This window comes from Dipodomys merriami, unplaced genomic scaffold (genome assembly GCF_024711535.1).
Source record: "Dipodomys merriami isolate MVZ:Mamm:240054 unplaced genomic scaffold, mDipMer1.0.p SCAF_16, whole genome shotgun sequence".
In the NCBI taxonomy this organism is placed as follows: domain Eukaryota; kingdom Metazoa; phylum Chordata; class Mammalia; order Rodentia; family Heteromyidae; genus Dipodomys; species Dipodomys merriami.
Genome location: NW_027202937.1, coordinates 12,760,256 through 12,779,615, shown reverse-complemented (window position 1 = coordinate 12,779,615; position 19,360 = coordinate 12,760,256). Strand labels below are relative to the sequence as shown.

Here is a 19,360-nt window from a genome sequence, read left to right as displayed (position 1 = left end):
TCAGAAGAGTGTGAATCTGAGAAGAGTGAATCCATAGCTAAGCAATTAAAAAAGTATTTACTTACCTGTGGTCAAAACTGTATAGCAAAGATTACCCGTCAGATGCCTAGAACCTGATGTGGAACTGCTCTTATGAAGACAAGAAGTCATGGCAATGATCCCTGGAGAGTCTGTGTTAGCAAACTCAAGTTCTAGAGACCAAGAGTCTCCCTGAAGGCTGTATGCAACTGCAATGGGTAAGGACAATGCCCTTTAACTGCAGACAATTACTACATCTTGTGGGATACTTTTCCCAGGCCCTGGAGACATACTTCTGTGGTCTCTGAGCTCAGTGGTCCTAAGCTTGAGCATTCCAGTTCCTGCTGAGCCTTGGGCTGTCCTCCAGCTCCTCTGCTTTTCTTTAGAAAATCTCCCATGAGATCAAAATTACTCCATATGGACCATGACCACTTGGCCCACAACTGACTGAAGAAAACAGTCTACATCCTTTCTCCAATGCTACAGGAATATCATTCTCTAGTTTCTCCATATCAGACCAAATTCTATCATATCAGACCAAATTCATCTTTGGATTCTCTTACTGCCTCATTTTTCTGTTTCAAATTAAATTAATTGCAAGTATCTGATTTCCTTCTGGAGGTAAGGAAAACTTAAATAGCACATTTGTTCTTTTTATTCTTGTTATTATTAAGTAGTTGTACAAAGGAGTTTCAGTTCCAGAAGTTAGATTATGAGATGCATTCATCTTGATTAATGTCACCCCTTCCATCCTTGCCCCTCTCCTCCCTACGCTCAAGTTACATAGTTCAATTTTTACATAATGTACATTGAATATAATGACTTCATTTACTCACTCCTCATTCTAGTACACTCATTCTTAACCAAAAAAATTCTTCATCCACTGAATCATTGCCCTAAATATATACCTCTTTGTAAGCTATGTATGACTTGGTAAACTTGATTTCCATGGCTATCTCCTGGGCTAGAAGGGCTCAAACTCAGAAAAGACTTTCTAAAAACAAAGTGGAGGTAAAGCAAAACCAGCATTCAACATATTTAAAATTTTACAAATGTAATCAAAATCTTCCATCTTCCCCAATTGTACCTGTGTCACCAACAGTAGTATGTACATATTCCCTTGTTCATTTGACACAACCAAGCTTTCTAATGTTCTGTCTGACATATACACAGTAGAAGCTGCCTAGCGCTTTGTACATTACTCAGATTTTGCACACCTCCAAAAGACTTCTTTTCAATTCTTTGGCTTACTTTTACTATTGAAAACCTATGGGTATTTTTTACAAATACGTATTTATAGTTTCCCTGTCCTCTTTCTGAAAAATTCTCAGGATTTTTTATTAGACATTATTGGTCACTTCTAGTTTCTGCAAATACATTCGAATGACCTGTCATCTGTGCACTATCTAGAATATGTTTACTAAGAAAAGAACATTATTTATTTTTGTTGTGAAAAAAAATTATGTCTCAGACGGTGGGTTGTAAATGTTGAAATTTTCTTAAAAAGTCTTTCTTGATATGTCAAGTTATTTTATATTAGCTTTTTAGTTTTTTCTGCTCAATTCTAGAATTTAAACTCAAGACATTATATTTGTTAGGCACGTGCTTATCACTTGAGCCAGGCCTCCAGCATTTATTTTTGCTTTAGATTATTTTTCACATAGCATCTTGGACTTTGGAAAGGGGGACGAGGAAGGGAGGCTGAACTAGCCTCAGAACGTGATCCTTCTCTCTATATCTCCTACTTACTGATAATTTACTAGTCATATTAACTACATCAACATGTTTGTTGAGATGGTCTCTTACTAACACTTTTCCCTGCGTAGCCTCAAACTGCATTCTTCCTGCATTTTTCCATTTCTGCCTCCTAAGTAATTGGGATTATATGCATGAGGCTTCCTTCCCAGCTCTTTCAAATTAGATTTATATTTGTGAAGTTCAAGGTATTTTTTCATCAGTCATTTAGACTTCACTTTAAATGACTAAAGATTAAGTTTTCATTTCTAGTGATTGGATTTCATTTTTATACATTAAGCTCTTTTTTGTATACCACTTCTGAATTTACACCATTTGTTCTGGAACCATTTTACTATGCACTAATCTCCATGCAAACACTTGGGACTAACTCTGATATCACCATTCTAATCTGGCCACTGGCTTAAATTTTCTATTAATAGCTCTTACAATGGGCCTTAATATAAGATGTAACAGTTCTATCCTTTATTTTTTTCCAAAATCAACCTAGAAAATTGTGGAAGAACAGCATTGCTTTTGACCAATCTTTGAAAATTCATGTTCATTGCATTGTATTTATAAATAATTTGGAGTGAAATTGAAATATTTGAAGAAAATCACAGGATAAGTCAAACTGTTCAAACCTTTTTTTTTGTGCCTTTTTCAAATGGTTTGTACATAGAACACCAGATATCTGTTCAGTACATAGAGTTCTATGTGTCTGTTAAGCTTGCTCTAGATACTATAAAACTTTTATTTCTGTTACAAATTGGAACTTCTTTACTATACCATTTAGGAAATTTGTTGAGGTCTCCTTAAATAGTGGGTTGATTCATTTCTCTTTGTCTTTCTATATAAAGATTTATAGGCGTGTGTAAACAAAGAAGGTTTTGGGGGTTTTAGTTTTTGGATTTTTGGTTTGTCAGTCCTGGGGCTTGAACTCAGGGCATAGGCATTGTCTCGGAGCTCTTTTGCTCAAGGTTAGCTATTCTATCAGTTGAGCTACACCTACACCTTTGGTTTTTATTGAGGTAAAATGGAGATAAGAGCCTCATAGAGTTTCCTACCCTTACTGGCTTTGAACTGCCATTCTCAGAACTCAGCCGAGTAGCGAGGATTACTGACGTGAGCCATTGGCACCCACCTAACAAAGAAGTTTTATGAATTACTTTTCAACTCTACTAGGTGTTTCTATGTCTTTTTTTTGTGGGGGGGGGGGGTCTGGTCGTGGGGCCTGAACTCTGGGCCTGGGCGCTGTCCCTCAGCTCTTCAGCTCAAGGCTAGCACTCTACCACTTGAGCCACAGCGCCTCTTCCAGCTTTTTTTCTTTTTATGTGGTGCTGAGGAATTGAACCCAGGGCCTCATGCATGCAAGGCAAGTGCTCTACCACTGAGCTACCTTCCCAGCCCTGTTCTATGTCTTTTAAGATACTGGGGGTGAATGCTAACAAAGAATAGTGAGGAGTAAGAAGGACAGTAGAACTCATACTCTACTTACTACTCACCTTATTTCCTGTTCTCAGGAAGTCTAAGTCCTTTCTACAGCTTTTTAGTAGATAACAGTAAGTACTTTAGTTTCATTTTAGTACTTCTTTACTAGGTATTTTTAGTCATAAATATATGTTGATCTTTAACAGATGATATTTGCGGCAATTGAGACAACCATGTTTTCTTGTAGCCTACTAAATATGGTGATAAACTTTTGCTTATTGTCTTGCCTCCTCATTTTGAAACATAGTCTCACTCTTTTTCCCAGAAAGGCTTGGAGCTCACTATTCAATCCATCCTGGTCTTAACGTCATGATCCTTCTAGCTTCACCTCAAGCACTGGGATTACAGGTATGTGGCTCTGCACCATGGACTATGGCTGATCATACCTCTCCTTGTCTAGAGCAAGGCTCTATTGGAAAATGAGTCGACAAATGATGAAAGGAATGGAAGAAGGAATAAACACAGCCACAATACGCAATGTACATATAAGAAAATAGAATTAGGAAACTTGAAGACACGTATGGGGAGGAATGGTGGGGAAAAATGACACTGAATAAGAATGCATTGTACACACAAATGGAGAAACCATTTGAACAACTACTTGAAGATCATTTTTAAAAGAAAAAGAAGTTTTCTCTCTTTTCCTCAAGATAGCGACATCAGAATCATTACCAAAAATTAGTCTCAGTAACTCAAAGTGAGACCAATTCTATATATAATATAACAATTCCCATGGATGATACCAAAGCTAGTCCCCATGCTTACTTAATGTTTTCTATCTTCCATATCCTGCTCACTTTCTTCTAGTTACAGTCTCATTAAATTAAATTATTTATTTTCATACATATCTTCCCTGCAAAATCATCTTGGAAATATACTAGAGATAGTAATGTTGCAGACCTAAGTTTAAGAAGTGCAGAAACTTTAAATTTACCCTGACTCTGTTCAAAATTAACAGTACAGAAGAAGAGGGCAGATTTCTCACAAGTATCCCTTTCCTATCTCATCATGAAAAAGAAATAAAATCTGAGGTATATGCTTGCAGAAGCATAGAACAACTTAATAAACTATGTGAGAAGACCAGTAAGAGGATGGATTATAGATAAAGAAAATGTGTAAAAATAGCCAGGACTCAAAACCTCTAAAAGAATCAATGAAAACAAAACCTTCTATCCAAACATATAAAACACAAACACCTTAACATGCTCCTTCTTCTTTTTATAGCAATTTTTATTGTGATTAAGTGATTACATAAATTTCACAAAATTCATAGTGTTGTGGGATACTGATACTTAAAGTCACAAACACATTCTAACCTTCATGGGGCAAACTGTCTTTCTTCTTTGTCCTTTTTATAACATACACTAGCTTCAGACAAAGACCGTTATTTTCACATTCATTTATTGAATGTTTGCCCCACCAATTGAAAGTTAAGAACGAGGTCTCCATACATAGCTTTATTTTATCGTGGTATCCTCTGCATCTTAAACATGGTTCTCTCAAAATATATTTCAAAGGAAGCAATGAATACACCAGCAGCAACTAGACATGAGACAAATTTATAACATATGAAATGTAGGGAACATTGGTTTTAAGTTGATGAGGAAAACTCATAAAATTATGTGCAATTTGCATTCGAATGCTGCAAATTATTTTCTTCCAAGCAGAGACCTTTAGTCAAGGGGACATTGCCTCCCTGAGAGCATTACAGGACTGGTTCTTCAACAGAAGAAAGCCAATAATAGAGAAATAGGAAAGGACAGTGAAAAGCAGGCTACTATAGCTAAGCTGCAAGTCACAATAGAAATAAGCCACTGATTGATCCTTATGTCTCCACATGCCAATTCTAAGAGGGGTTTGACATCACAGAAGTAGTAATTGAGTTTCTGAGAGTGACAGAATGACAGATGTGCAGTCATCACAGAATGCATCAGACCATAGAAGAAGCTGCTGACCCAGGTCACAACTGCCATCAGAACACACACCTGGGAGCTCATGATGAGAGGGTAGCAAAGTGAGTTGCAGATGGCTATGAATCTATCAAATCCCATAAGGGTTAGCAAAAACGCTTCACTACGTGGAAAAAGTGAAGCTGAGTGATGCAGCCTAGAAGGATATGGTACTCTGCCTGGAGAGGACGTTGGTCATTAGCTTGGGCAGTGTCACTGAGGCATAGCAAATATCCAGACAAGAAAGATTTCCCAAGAAAAAGTACATGGGGGAGTGCAGTCTTGGCTCTGAGATGACAACCACCAATATGGCCCCATTTCCAAGCATGTTTATCACATAGAAGAAACCATGAAGATTACAGCCTGTAGCTCTTGAATGTACGTCAATCCCAGCAAAACAAACTCCTTCACTGTAGTGTTGTTCTCAATTGCTGTTGGAGAAAAGATAAGAGAGACAAGTAATGTTAGTCAGATAGGCATTTTTGTGACAAATACCTCACATAAGCAACCTATTGAAAATGAGTTTATTTGGCTCACAGTCTCACAGATTTCTGTCACTGTAGCTGAGCAGAATATCTCATTTAATGCCAACCAGGAAACATCAAGAAAGATATCTCCACTGAATTACTCTCTCCTTTTATCCTATCTGGACCCTCAGCCTATAGAAGGATCTTTCCTGCATTTGGAGCAGGCTTTTCTCTTGATTCCAACTTCTCTGGAAATGCTATCACAGGAATATCCAGACATACATTTCACTCTTCTCCTAAGTATTGCTGAATCCATCTAGTTGGCAATCAAGATTCACATAATATCTGAAGGATTCAAGGTTAGTTTACAATAAAAATACCTGATCACCTGAGTTCATTGCAGCACTATTCACAATGCCCAAGTTATGAGAAATCAGCCTCAATGTCCATCAAAACTTGAGTGGAAAAAGAAAATATGGGATTCACAAACAAGGGAATATTATTCAGTCAGAAGTAGAATGAAATATGTCACTTGAAGGAAAGCAGAAGAAACTGGAGATCATCGTGTTAAAGCAAAGATAATTTCTATTTTAAAAGACAAATATGTTTTATATGTGAGTCTAGATTTTTAGGACATGAAATCTGAAGGAAGATTATTTTGAGTAAGGTTAGAACAAAGAGAGCATAGAAATAAGCAAGGGTTCTGGGTGGTAGATACAATTAAAATCCATAGTATTCAACTATTAAAATGTTGCACTGAAACCCATTACTTTTTACAATTAACTATAGCCATAACAATCAGCAAATACACTCCACATACAATTTAATTTTAATTAAATCGTGTTATTACCTGGATGATCTTTGGCAAATACTTGATTAGGTACACCAGTGTTAAATTTTGCAACACAATTAAACAAAATGATAATAGTGACAAATTCTAAGTCAGGATAATACTTGATACTTAGATACCAGAAGGACATTCAGAATGCTGACTTAAACAACAACAAAAAACTTGTGTAGTTAAATGTTGATATTCAAAAAGAAAACTTAAGCCAGAACATTACTATAGTCTAGCCTCACCAATACAGTTACTATTAATACATCTAGTAAAGACCTGGCAAAGGTATAATTATGATAATTGAAGTCATTTTCAAATGAAATAATAAGTATGTGTTATGTCTACATGATGGTAGGAGCATGGCAACAGCTGAGATCCAAATCTGCCCATTTCTCCTTAAAAATGGAGCTGAAGCCAAGCACCGGTGGCTCATGTCTATAACCCTAGCTATGTAGGAAGCTGACACTGGAGGATCACGACTTGAAACCAGCCCAAGGAAGGACAGTCTCTGATACTCTTATCTCCTATTAATCTCCAAAAAAGCTGAAAGTGGAGCTGTGGTAGAGCACTAACCTTGAGCAGAAAAAGCTTAAGGCCCTGACTTCAAACACCAGGACTGGTACAAGCACACACACACACACACACACACACACACACACACACACACACACACACACACACACACACACACACACACACACACACACAAATGTAAATGTAGAATAGTGATTACCAGTGATTAGATGGCCAGTGGTTGTTGAGGATGGTAACAGGTAGACTGCAGTTGGTCAGTACACGCTATGCATGTGTGAAATGTCACACTCAACTCCATTCTTATGCACAGCTAATACGTGTTAATCAAAACTTTTTGTAAGCTGGCACTGGTGGCTCACACCTGTAATCCTAGCTACTCAGGAGGCTGACATCTGAGGATCAAGGTTCAAAGCCAGCCCAGAAAGGAATGTACATGAGACTCTTATCTCCAATTAACCACCAGAAAACTGGAAGTGGTGCTGTGGCTTAAGTGGTAGAGCACCCACCTTGAGCTGAAGAGCTCAGGGACAGCACCCAGGCCCAGAGTTCAAGCCCTACGACCAACAAAAAACTTTTTGTAATGGAAAATAAGCTCCCTGTAACCTATAACCTCAAGCTTTACTGAACCTATATTTTTCAAATTTTACAAACTTCAAATAATATGTAGGCAGAAGGAATACAAATCAGCAGAATTTGGCTGAAGAGTCACAAGACAACACCACACCAGTCAGCCTGCTCAGACGGATGGAGGAAGCCACACATGTAGAAATATTAGTAGCAAGAGAACTTTAGACACACAACAGAATAATTAGTCCACTCCATCAGAGATAGAGTATCTCATGGTGTATGAATTTCTTAGGAAAATGATAAAGAATGAGGCATTGCATGGGCTCTGATGAAGGAAAATCAGGTTATTTACTGAGATGAAAGACATAGCCACAAAATGAATCAAGACCTGAGAAGGTGCTTTTTCTGTCTGTCCATATGAACCTTCTAGTAAATTAAGCCATATGATTCAGCTAATTCACATTTAAGCAGTCAACATGAAAACATAAATCCTCATGAAGGAAAAAAATATAAAATCACAATTTCTCAATGGGCTAGTCCTCACCTGAAAACAAAACTTGTAATGAAACAGAGGAAAACTACATTAAGAGTTTCCAAATAGAAGCTATAACTTTTAATAGAATATTAAATATGCAAGAAATAGCAAATTAAAATGCAGTAAAATACCATTTTGACACAAATCAATATATGCCAATACATTTTGCAGGGTACTGATATAAGTTGATTTGATATCTGAAGAGTAATCTGGAAATGACTATCAAAAAGAAAATACTCATGACTTGGAACTAGCAATTCTACTTCTAAGAACTTGTTCTTCAAATGTATTTGTGCACACCAAAATATTATACATGTTCATGGCATTAAGTATTACAATTCAGAGCCAGGCGCCAGTGGCTCATGCCTGAAATCCTAGCTACTCAGGAGGCTGAGATCTGAGGATCTCGGTTCAAAGCCAGCCTGGGCTTTTATCTCCAATAAACCACTAGAAAACCAGAAGTGGTGCTGTGGCTCAAGCGGTAAAGTGTTCACCTTGAGCTGAAGAGTGCAGGAACAGTGCCCAAGCCCAGAGTTCAAGCCCCGTGACCGACCAAAAAAAAAAAAAAAAAAGTATTACAATTCAAAAGATGAGCAACAAACTAAATGGCTATATACTATTCAATCATTGTAAAAATATTTTAAAAGGGAGAAGGGAGAAATATTGAAGTAAAAGATGCAGCCCTCCCCATTTTTAACTTCACCAGTTACATGCACTTTATAACTGTTTATTTATAAACACACATATATAAATGTACATGTTCAACTGTGCTTACATTAAACAAAAAAAAAGATCGATTTGAATGAATTAGGAAAATTTAGTTTGGTTCTACTCTCTTCTGTTCTATCTGCTACCTGGGTCAATTTACCAAAATGATTATTTCTGTCCTTACATACTTTGATATAAATATATTTTGCATAAATAATTTCAAGAATCAGACTAGAGCACATTATCTCTTTGAATAAAATTATTAGAGATTTTTGTGTTGTCCAAAGCTTTATAAGACAACCTTCTTATATCTAAGTGTAACAACAAATGACGAAAGGCTTACTTGCCTTTGTTCCTATGCTGATGAAAAAATAAATATGCTGAATCCCCTGTGACTCTCCACAGTGCTGTCCCAGGCCTGGATGCCTTGGGATTACCTCTCAAAGGTCTTGTTAGCTCTCCTTTCCTCATATCATAAGGTTTCATCTTCATTTTGTGCTAAATTCATGAGAAGGTTTTGTTGGATCTAATGAAATGTTATCCTGAGCTTGTGTTTTTCACTAAAAGGTAAAATGAAAACAGAGTATGAACGAAAGAGAAGATACATTTTTTACCTCTGGGACTTCAACCTACTAATGGACACAAAATACATAATAACTTACAGAAATTTCAAAACACTGAATGTGTTTCGTGCACACGGAAATGTCCTTTCTGGAGGTGGTGCTAGTGCATCTCTACAATCCCTAACTATTCACAAGACAGAGGCAAAAGAATCACAACTCTGGGATCAGTCCTGGAAAAATTAATAAAACTCTATCCTCCACCCCCCCCAAAAAAAAAAGAAAAGAAAAGAAAGGGATGGTAGACATGACTTAAAGAGATAGAGTAGATATCTAGCCAGCAAAAGTCCCAGGATTAATAATCAGTAACAAATATACATACACACAATCCAACTCATAGGATTTGACATGAGAAACACATAACAAACACGCAGAAATCAAGAACTCAACAACAGCAAATATTAACAAATATGTGGGGTAAAGGAAGTCATAAATACTCTAATGGGAATTTAAGTTAGTATAGCCATTATGGAAATGATATAATGCTTCCTCAAAAATGGTTCCTCACAATAAAATTGTGCATATGATTTAGCTATACTATTCCTAGACATATATCCAAAGGAATGTAGACAACATGTAATAGATACACCCGCATGGATTGTTCTGCCCAGGATGGCTTCAAATCACAATCCTCAGCCTCATGAGTAGCTAGGATTATAGGTTTAAGCCATCACCACCGGCTTCTATTTGTCCTTTGAGAATATACTAAAGGTTCTGTGTGTGTGTGTGTGTGTGTGTGTGTGTCTTAAGCCTCCATTGTTTATTTTTCAGTTTTAGTAGACTATTTGAACTAATTTCAATTTAACTTCAACTACATATAAAAGTTATACCAAGAACAGAAAGTTTGTCTTGAGATTCTATATCTCCCAAAGCGAAATTACTCCATGAGTGGCTTCCTAAGTACTATTATTGATGGCAAATCGAAGGTAGAGAATATCTTATTTTACCATCTCCCTGACATCCTGGAAATTATATATACAAATTATAAATAAAATATTTTGAATTGTTCTATCATTTTTAAAAAATCTTCCCCCATGCTATAACCCCTGTTTTCATTTGATTCTGATGCCCTGAATCTTGTTTTTACATTTTTCTAATTTGGGGAGGGGAAGGGAAATAACAATATGCTTAAATAAGGATACAGATTAACCCATTGTAACAATGATATGTGCAAGATACTATGTTGAAAACAAACTTTACAACTTCAGGTGTAGGGGTGGGGAGGGAGGAGTTGGAGAGGTGGGGAAGGAAGGGATGGTAGGGGAAAAACAAAGGAGGGGGTAATAATTATCTATAGGAACTGTACTCATTGCCTTATTCATGTAACTGTGTAATCCCTCTGTACAGTATCTTTACAATAAAAAATTTAACCAAGGGTCAAGCATGGTCACACATGTCTATAATCCTAATTTTAGGAGGCTGAGGCAGGAGAATTGTAAATTCCAAACCAGCTTGAGCTATGCAATGAGTCCAAGATAATCCTGAGCCACTTAGTGGGACCTTGTCTCCAAAACAAAAATTTAAATAAACAAAAACTAACAATAATTTATTAAAGAGCTTTTTATTCAGTTATAAGTAAATTTGAGACTGGTAGAAGTAGAATTTATTATAGATAAATATTTGTTTTCCTTACCACTGTAGTTTAGGCATACACAAATATTCTTTACAAACCTACACAGATGTCTATAAATTACATTTCTATGGCTTGACAAATATCCACATTAAGTTGTTAGCAGAAATTAAGATTGTAACTGATGAAAATAAATGCGGGCAATAAGAAATAGAGAAGTTAAAGTAAAAACAAAGACAATCAAAATACCATGATTAACAAATATGTATGCATAATAATAAATTTATTGGAAAAATATCAGCTCACCTTGTAATTTTGTGCTAGGTACACACAGTACCGTGTGTGAATGTGTATAGATATGTAACTGTATCTAAGAACTACTTGAGGACAAAATATTTGGAGATTTTCCATTATTCATGACATTATTGGTTACTTTCACATCATTAATGTGTGCTGACATTCTTAGGCTATTATAATATTGTGGTAAATGATGTCAAATATAAGGTAGAGTATTATTTCTACTGTAGATGAAAATATTCCAAATTATTCTAGATTTTCTTTCTTATTATTCTTTATGATATAATCTCCTGTTATGTTCTTTTTTATTGGGTGGTTATTTCTGTTGTTATTTTATTCATCTTCATAAATTTAGAACTTCTCAAAATTGAAAATTAAATTTTATCTTTACTTATTACCTTAAAATTTGACTTAAGTAATGCCCAAAAAAGATAAATTATTATCATTAGATTGACAATTTGATAGTAAAGATGAAGTTTTAAAGAAATTAAACTTTATATTAACCTTATTTTATGATCTCACATATTTATTTACCCTGGCACAAAGGGGAATTCATTAATAGAAAGAAATTTTTATCACAAATTATCTTCATTATGTAGAAAACATTCAAATCTGTATCACACCTTTGATATGGTAAAAGCCTACTGCATCCATACCATAGCTATCTCTCTACAGTTAATACAGGAAAATGATCTATGCTGAATCTTATTTTCATACCATATATCTAAGCTCTTAGCAAATTTTAAAAATTCTCTGTTCAAAATACATCCAAAATGCCCTTCATTGTATTTCCATCACTATCATCTTGGTCAAAGTCATCTCCAATTCCTACCTAAAGAATATAGGGGACTACTGTTTTCAACTTTCTCCTCCACTTAATATTTGCAACATGGAATTTACTGTGATACTTTCAGCACAGGACAAGTGACAAGACCACTTATCTTCTATCATTCCCACTGCCCAGTGTTACCCTACATCAATCCTAAAGGCTTCCAAATACCAAGACGTCCATGCCACAGCCTTCTTCACTCTCTGGATTCACCTGCCATTCTCTCCGTTAGCCAATGAACTACAGACATATAGACAATATTTCTTCTCTTATGAACAACAGGTACATTCTGTTTTTTTATTTTTATTATCTTTAAGCAGTTGTACAAAAAAGTTGCAATTTAATAAAGCAGTTGATGAAGACAATATAGCTTGATCAGTGTCGCCCCTTTCAACATTCTCACCCATCCCTTCTCTTCCCACCCTTCCCTTACCCTTCTTAATTTTGGAAGATGAACATTGAATTATTGACTGCAATCTCCCCCTTCTCCTTTTCTTTTTCTTCTCCTTTTCACTCATCTACTCCTTCCCCCTTGAAGTCACCCACCCCTTTCAAATACCTGCTTCCTGGTGTCCGGTTTTGCTGAACCTTGATTTTGCCTTTCTAAGGAATTACACTATTTAAGTTCTTTCTTGACTCTATCATATCTCAGTTAATACATTTGAACATACTTGTATACCACCTAGCATATTTACCTACAAGTTTATAATCTAAATCTAGCTTCCACATACAAAGGAAATCATGCATGTTTTTTTTCTTTCTGGGCAGGCATTCTCTCTTGTTGCTCTTTACCTGATGCTGTTTCTGCAAACATATGCCCCATCCTCACATTTGCATAACTCACTCCCAAATTTCCTTCCTTATCTTGGTCAAGTGCCACTTCTTAGAAAAGCCTTTTACTAATAAAACCATACAAGCGTTGTTCACACTACCTATTTTTACCTTCCACGATACATATTACCTCAGGGAGAGATTTAATGATTCATATGTTTATTGTCTGACTCCTTATCTGAATCATGTCCTCCTGAGTGGCCTCAGGGATTCTTTGCACTGCTGTATAATTGGCAACTTATTATTTTCTCAAAAAATAATCTAGAATGATTATTATAATCAGTGAATGAATGAATGAATAATGATAGAGTCTTAATTGGGGTCATATGAATCAAAACCTAGTTATAAAACAGAACTGCTGTAATAAAGTGTAAGACATGTATTTATTACAGATTAGAAAATAAATCGTAATATGACATAGGACCTCTTTCTTTAGTTGAGTGTCATGAATGATTTGCTTTAGGCAAACAGTTTCAGCTTCCTCCTAAAGACTCTGTCCAGAGCCAACATCACTTCTTTATTTCTAAGGGTATAGATTAGGGGGTTCAGCACTGGAGTGATTGTTGTGTGTATGATGCCCACTAACCGTTGCTCTATAAAAGATGCTGCAGCAGTAGGCGGTATGTAGGTGAGTCCCACAGTACCATAAAAAAGAGACACTACCATAAAGTGGGAGGCACAAGTGGACATCGCCTTCCGGAGAGCATTACAGGACCGGTTCTTCAACAGAAGAAAGACAATAATATAGAAGTAGGAAAGGAAAGTGAGTAAACAGGCCATCATGGCTATGATGCAAGTGACAATAGAAATGAGCCACTGATTGATCCTTATGTCACCACATGCCAATTCTAAGAGGGGCTTGACATCACAGAAGTAGTAATTGAGTTTCTGAGAGTGACAGAATGACAGACGTGCAGTCATCACAGAATGAATCAAGGCATAGAAGAAGCTGGTGATCCAAGCCATAACTGCCAACAAAACACACAGCTGGGAGTTCATGATGAGAGGGTAGCGGAGTGGGTTGCAGATGGCCATGAATCGATCAAATCCCATAATGGCTAGCAAAAGGGACTCGGTACAACCCAGAAAGTGAAAGAAGTGTAGCTGAGTGATACAGCCTTGGAAGGAAATGGTCCTGTGGCTGGAAAGAATGGTGGACATTAGCTTGGGCAGTATCACTGAAGCATAGCAAATATCCAGACAAGAAAGATTTCCCAAGAAAAAGTACATGGGGGAGTGCAGTCTTGGCTCTGAGATGACAACCACCAATATGGCCCCATTTCCAAGCAGGTTTATCACATATAAAATGAGGAAAACCATGAAGATTACAGGCTGTAGCTCTTCAACATAGGTCAATCCCAGCAAAAGAAATTCACTCACTGTGGTGAGATTCTCCTTTGATTTGGGGAGAAAAAAAATGAGGGCCATTAATATTCAGCAGGCTTTGGATCCCTACAACAAAATACCTGCCATAATCAACTTATGAAAAAAAGATTGGTTTTGTCTCATTGCTTCCAAAGTTTTAGTCTATACTGGCAGGGAGGAAGCAGAGAAATATACTTATGCACTAACTGACTCTTCTTTTTCTGCTTTTATACTATCTGAACTCCATGTCTATGGAATTATGCTACTGATATTCAGGTTAAGGCTTTCCCCCTAGTTAATTCTTTCAGTAAATACCTTCACAGACATAGCCAGAGGTAGCTTTACTATTCTAAAAACTTCTCAATCTACTTAAATTGACAGTCAACAATAATTATCACATGGACCTCAAGAATGAAACTTAGCTTATAAGACAAGTGTCTACACGTGTATATTTATTAAACACTCCTAACAGTCAAGTCATGTCAATCTAGAGACCTATCAACGGACATATAGATAAATAAAATGCTATATATGCATGTAGATCTATATCATATCTATGTGATACATACATACATGCACAATAGAATATTAGTCAGTCATAAAGAAAAGCAAAATTAGAGAAAAATTGATAAACTAAAGATCATCACGTTAAGTGAAATAAACCCAACTCAGAAGGAAAAGTACCATAAAATTTGACTTAAATGTATAATCTAGATTTTTAACCAAAAAAAAAGATATGAAAAAAGAAAGGAGGTTATTCCAGAGAGAAGGAAGAAAAGAACAAAAGATTAATTGGGAAGTGAATATGTATGAATTAAATAAGATACATATACAAATAGAAAACATCACATTGAAATCTACTACTTAACTAAAATTAATAAAAATTATTGACCATCACAACAAGTAAATATGTTCTGGCATAAGGTATAAGTAAGTGCATCATCTCAAATGGTAGGAGGATAATCTATGATAAACAGCATGATTAAGAATGGCAGAATTAAACTTATTTATAGCATAATTAAAGAAAACAATAATATATGTTAGATTCTGGACCAGTTTGGTATTCAACATATCAAAGTAAAAAGGATACACAGCATACGGAGTTCAACCAAAAATGGAGCTCTTACGGATTAAAAGCAAATTTTAAGAAAACACACATACAAAAACGAGAGATAGGGATGCATGGATACAAAGTCGCAGGTACAAGTTCAGGAGGATTAGTATACAGTAGAGTATAGATAATAATTATGTTCTGTACATTTCAAAGTGATAAAAGAAGGTATCTTTAAAGTTCCACCTGAAAGAAACGATGAATATTTGGGGAGATAAATATGTTAACTTCATTTAAATATTACAAAAGCATTAAAATGAATGATGTGGTTCTGTGTATGTTACTTAGCATTTTTCTGACATTTAACTTCAAAACACACATATGTAAATGCAACTACTGTATACTTATTTTATTTTTTAAAAAACTTATTGACTACATCAGGAAATTCCCAAATTTTCCAGCTAATGAATATGCCATAAGCCAACTTGTTCTTCCATTTTATAAATTGTAAAATTTTTACAATTTATAGTCAAAGACAATTTTCAGGTACTTTTATTCCCCAACAAAAAAAAACTTCAATCTTTTCCCATGAAAACTATTTCTAATCTAATCTCTTTTTGTTCTATCTGCTATTTATGTTCATTTATCCTTTTGATTTTGTTCTGACATACCTCGGAAGGAATATATCTGTTTTCATAGAAACTTTGAAGAATTAAGTTTTGATGCATTGATTATATCTTTTAATAAAATTAATAGACACTTTGTATCATCACAAAGCTTCATAGGACAGCCTTCATATATCTAAGTGCAGCAACCAATGACAGAAGTCTTGTCTTTGTTTCTATTATAAATGGAAAATAAACACACTGAATCCCCTGTGACTCTCCACAGTGGTGTCCCAGGTGTGGCTGTCTTGGGATTTCCTCTCAAAGGTCTTGTTAGCTCTGCTTTTCTGTCATCATAAATATGTGTTCATCTTATGGTATAATTATCAGAAAACTTGGTTATATTTAATTAAATTGCACTTGCGCACAGCCTTATTTTGTTCCCTGAAAATAGATTGGAAGAGAATCTGCATAAAGGAAAGGACTCCTCTATTCCCCTTGGGAAATCTAACAATTGATACTTACACAATAAATCATCACTTACAGAAACATGGAAAATCAAAAAGAGATAACTTTACTCAGAAGCTTCTAGACACATAAAAGTTATATGAATTAGTTAGTATGGCCATCCAAACCTGAAGTTCCAGCTAGTAAGGACATTAGAGGCAGGGGATTGTGAGGTTGAGATCTGCCTGGGCAAAGTTAACAAAATACAATCTAAAAAAAATTAAAAACCAAGAGAAACATTCTAAAATTCAAGGATGTATTTTCTGGATTCTTCAGTTTCCTTCTTCAAAGCTTCATGCTTTTCAGTGTAAAGGCTTTAAATCTCACTAGTTAATTTTTACCTAGCTAGCATGAATGGAATTGTTCTCCTGATTTCTTTCTCAACCTATTATTCATTGTTGATATATAGGAAAGCTACTGATTTTTTTTTTGGGGGGGGGGGGGGGAGTCCGGGCATGGGACCTGAACTCTGGGCCTGGGCACTGTCCCTCAGCTCTTCAGCTCAAGGCTAGCGCTCTACCACTTGAGCCAAAGCGCCACTTCCAGCTTTTTTTCTTTTTGCTTATGTGGTGCTGGAGAATCGAACCCAGGGCCTCATGCATACAAGGCAAGCTACCACTGAGCCACCTTCCCAGCCCCAGCTACTGATTTTTATATGTTGATCTTATATCCTGCTACATTATCAACTGTTTTTCAGGTGTAAGATCAGAATCATGGTCTTCCAAGCACAGGATCACATCATCTGCAAATAAGGATAATTTGGATTTTTCCTTTTCTATTTGAATTCATTTCTTTCTCTTGTCTTATTGCTTTGGCTAGGAATTCCAACACTACTGTATGTGGCATAAGAGTGAGGAGAGTAAAAACTTTTTGCCATTCCAGATGTTGCCTGTATTGTAGGTCTGTTATAGATAGTCTTTATTATTGTGAGGTACATTGCTTCTATTCCTCCTATGTTCATCAGAGCTTTTTATCATAAAAGGATTGTGAATTTTATCAAAAGATTTTTGTATATCAGTTGAAATGATCACATAATTTTCCTTGACTCTGTTTATGTGTTATATTGATTTAAGTATGTCAAACATCCTCACATTCCTGGATTGAAACTTGGTTGTTATGTAGGTCTTTCTTGTGGTATGATCCTTTAAACATATGTATTGAGCTTGGAAGAACTTTGTTTATCAAAATGATCTAAAGCTTTCTTTATTTGTTGTATCCTTATCAAGTTTTGGAATGAATGCAGTACTGGACTTCATAGAATAAATTTAGTAGTGTTCCTTCCCTTTCTATTTCATGAAAAAGTTTGAGGAATATTGGTGTTAATTCTTCTTTGACTATCTGATAGAATTTGGTAGTGAGTCCATCAAATCTTTGTTGTTGTTTTTTATTAATGCTCCAATCTTATTGCTTATTACAAATCTGTTTATATGGCTTATATTCTCATGGTTCAATTTTGGTAAATCAAATGCGTCCAAAAATTTAATCATTTCTGGTAGATTTTCCAACTTATGTGAATATGTTTTCAAAGTACTCATTCATGATTATCTGTATTTCACTGATGGTTATTTTGATATCACCTTTTATTCTCTAGTTTTATTATTTAAATCTTAGCTCAGTTATGAAAACTGAGTGAGGTAGCTGATCAGGCTTCAGGTTCACCCATACATTACAAGAAATCAATATCTGTATTTGTTTATATTATACTCTGTCCATGATAAATTTTCCATTAGCATCAGCCCTATTAGATCAAGATTTCCTGATTGTTGTTTCATTTTGCTTATTGTTGCAATAATTTCATTCACTGTATCGCTGACATCTGAGACTCTTAATCACATCTCTGAGGAAAGAGCATATCTAGTGCCAATGAGCTAACATCTTTATATTTTCAAAATTGTTTAGGGTTGAAGTTAAAAAATTTAGAGACAGAGACAGAGAGAAAATGAAGAGACAATATCATGACTTTTGACATCAACTACTTAGAATTAAACCAAATTTCATAGATTGAATGCTTAGTCTTTCACAAGATAGCTCTCATTCCATATGCCATCTGCAAGTGTAGGAGCCAGAAGTGCTCAACCCTCAACCTTGAACATCTGGCTACAAATTTAAGGATATCAGGTAACCTCTGAGATTTTATAATTTGTGAGAATGACTCAAAACTCAGGAAAGTGCTATACTTATGATTAAGTTTGGTCATAGAAACATCATACACATTAGAGTCCCATGGAAAGAAACATAGGTAAGTTGTGTGAGGGCCCAAACACAAAGCTCTTTTGTCTTCAAGATGCATAATCCTCCAGAAAATATGGGCAGTATTGCCAACTGAGGAAGCCCACCTGAGCTTTGACATCAGGCTTAAACTGAGGCTTCCTCTCTAAGCATAATTGATTTAATTATTAGTTCTGTAGCTGAAATCAAGTCTCTAGCCTACTTCCCTTCATGAAGTTCAGGCAACTATCACCAAGACTCAAAGCCTCTAATCTCTTTATCATATTTGGGAGCCCATCATGGTTCTTGTCATGAACATAAACTCAGATATGATCCAAATGATTCATGAATGTCAAAAATAATTTTGTCACTTGAGAAATTTTGGTGGTCAGAGCAGCCCCCTGTCAGGAAACTAGGACAAAAACATGACGAGTTCTTATTATATATTAACAGACTCCCATCTCTTTCAATAATCTGTACCTTCTAGCCTCCATAAAAGTTACTATGTACTTTGGGTTTATGTATAATGTACCCCACCACCATAATAATTTTTGTGTTGTGATACAATAGAATTTCTTTTGCTCATTCCTGTGATTCTTGAACCTACTGCACAACCTGATAGGCTCAAATTTTCTA

The 19,360-nt window shown here is 35.6% G+C and overlaps 1 protein-coding gene and 1 pseudogene across 1 annotated transcript; both read right to left on the bottom strand.

The window, feature by feature from the left end:
• Positions 1-4,920: 4,920 nt before the first annotated feature.
• LOC138827945 (olfactory receptor 12D3-like) lies at positions 4,921-6,639 on the bottom strand (annotated as a pseudogene).
• A 6,808-nt stretch (positions 6,640-13,447) lies between these two features.
• LOC138827944 (olfactory receptor 12D3-like) lies at positions 13,448-14,416 on the bottom strand. Its single transcript, XM_070023524.1, has 2 exons — positions 13,830-14,416; positions 13,448-13,718 (listed from the first exon to the last, which is right to left on the bottom strand). Exons 1-2 carry the CDS (start codon positions 14,414-14,416, stop codon positions 13,448-13,450), a joined length of 858 nt encoding a protein of 285 aa, XP_069879625.1.
• Between the last annotated feature and the right edge of the window lie 4,944 nt (positions 14,417-19,360).

Bases quoted from the DNA above. Each gene is read 5' to 3' on its own strand.
- LOC138827944 (XM_070023524.1), bottom strand. From the start codon at position 14,416: ATGGCCCTCATTTTTTTTCTCCCCAAATCAAAGGAGAATCTCACCACA. The intron at 13,719-13,829 runs ATGTGGTGACAT...TATTGTCTTTCT, and splicing joins AAGCCCCTCTTAGAATTGGC to TCTGTTGAAGAACCGGTCCT.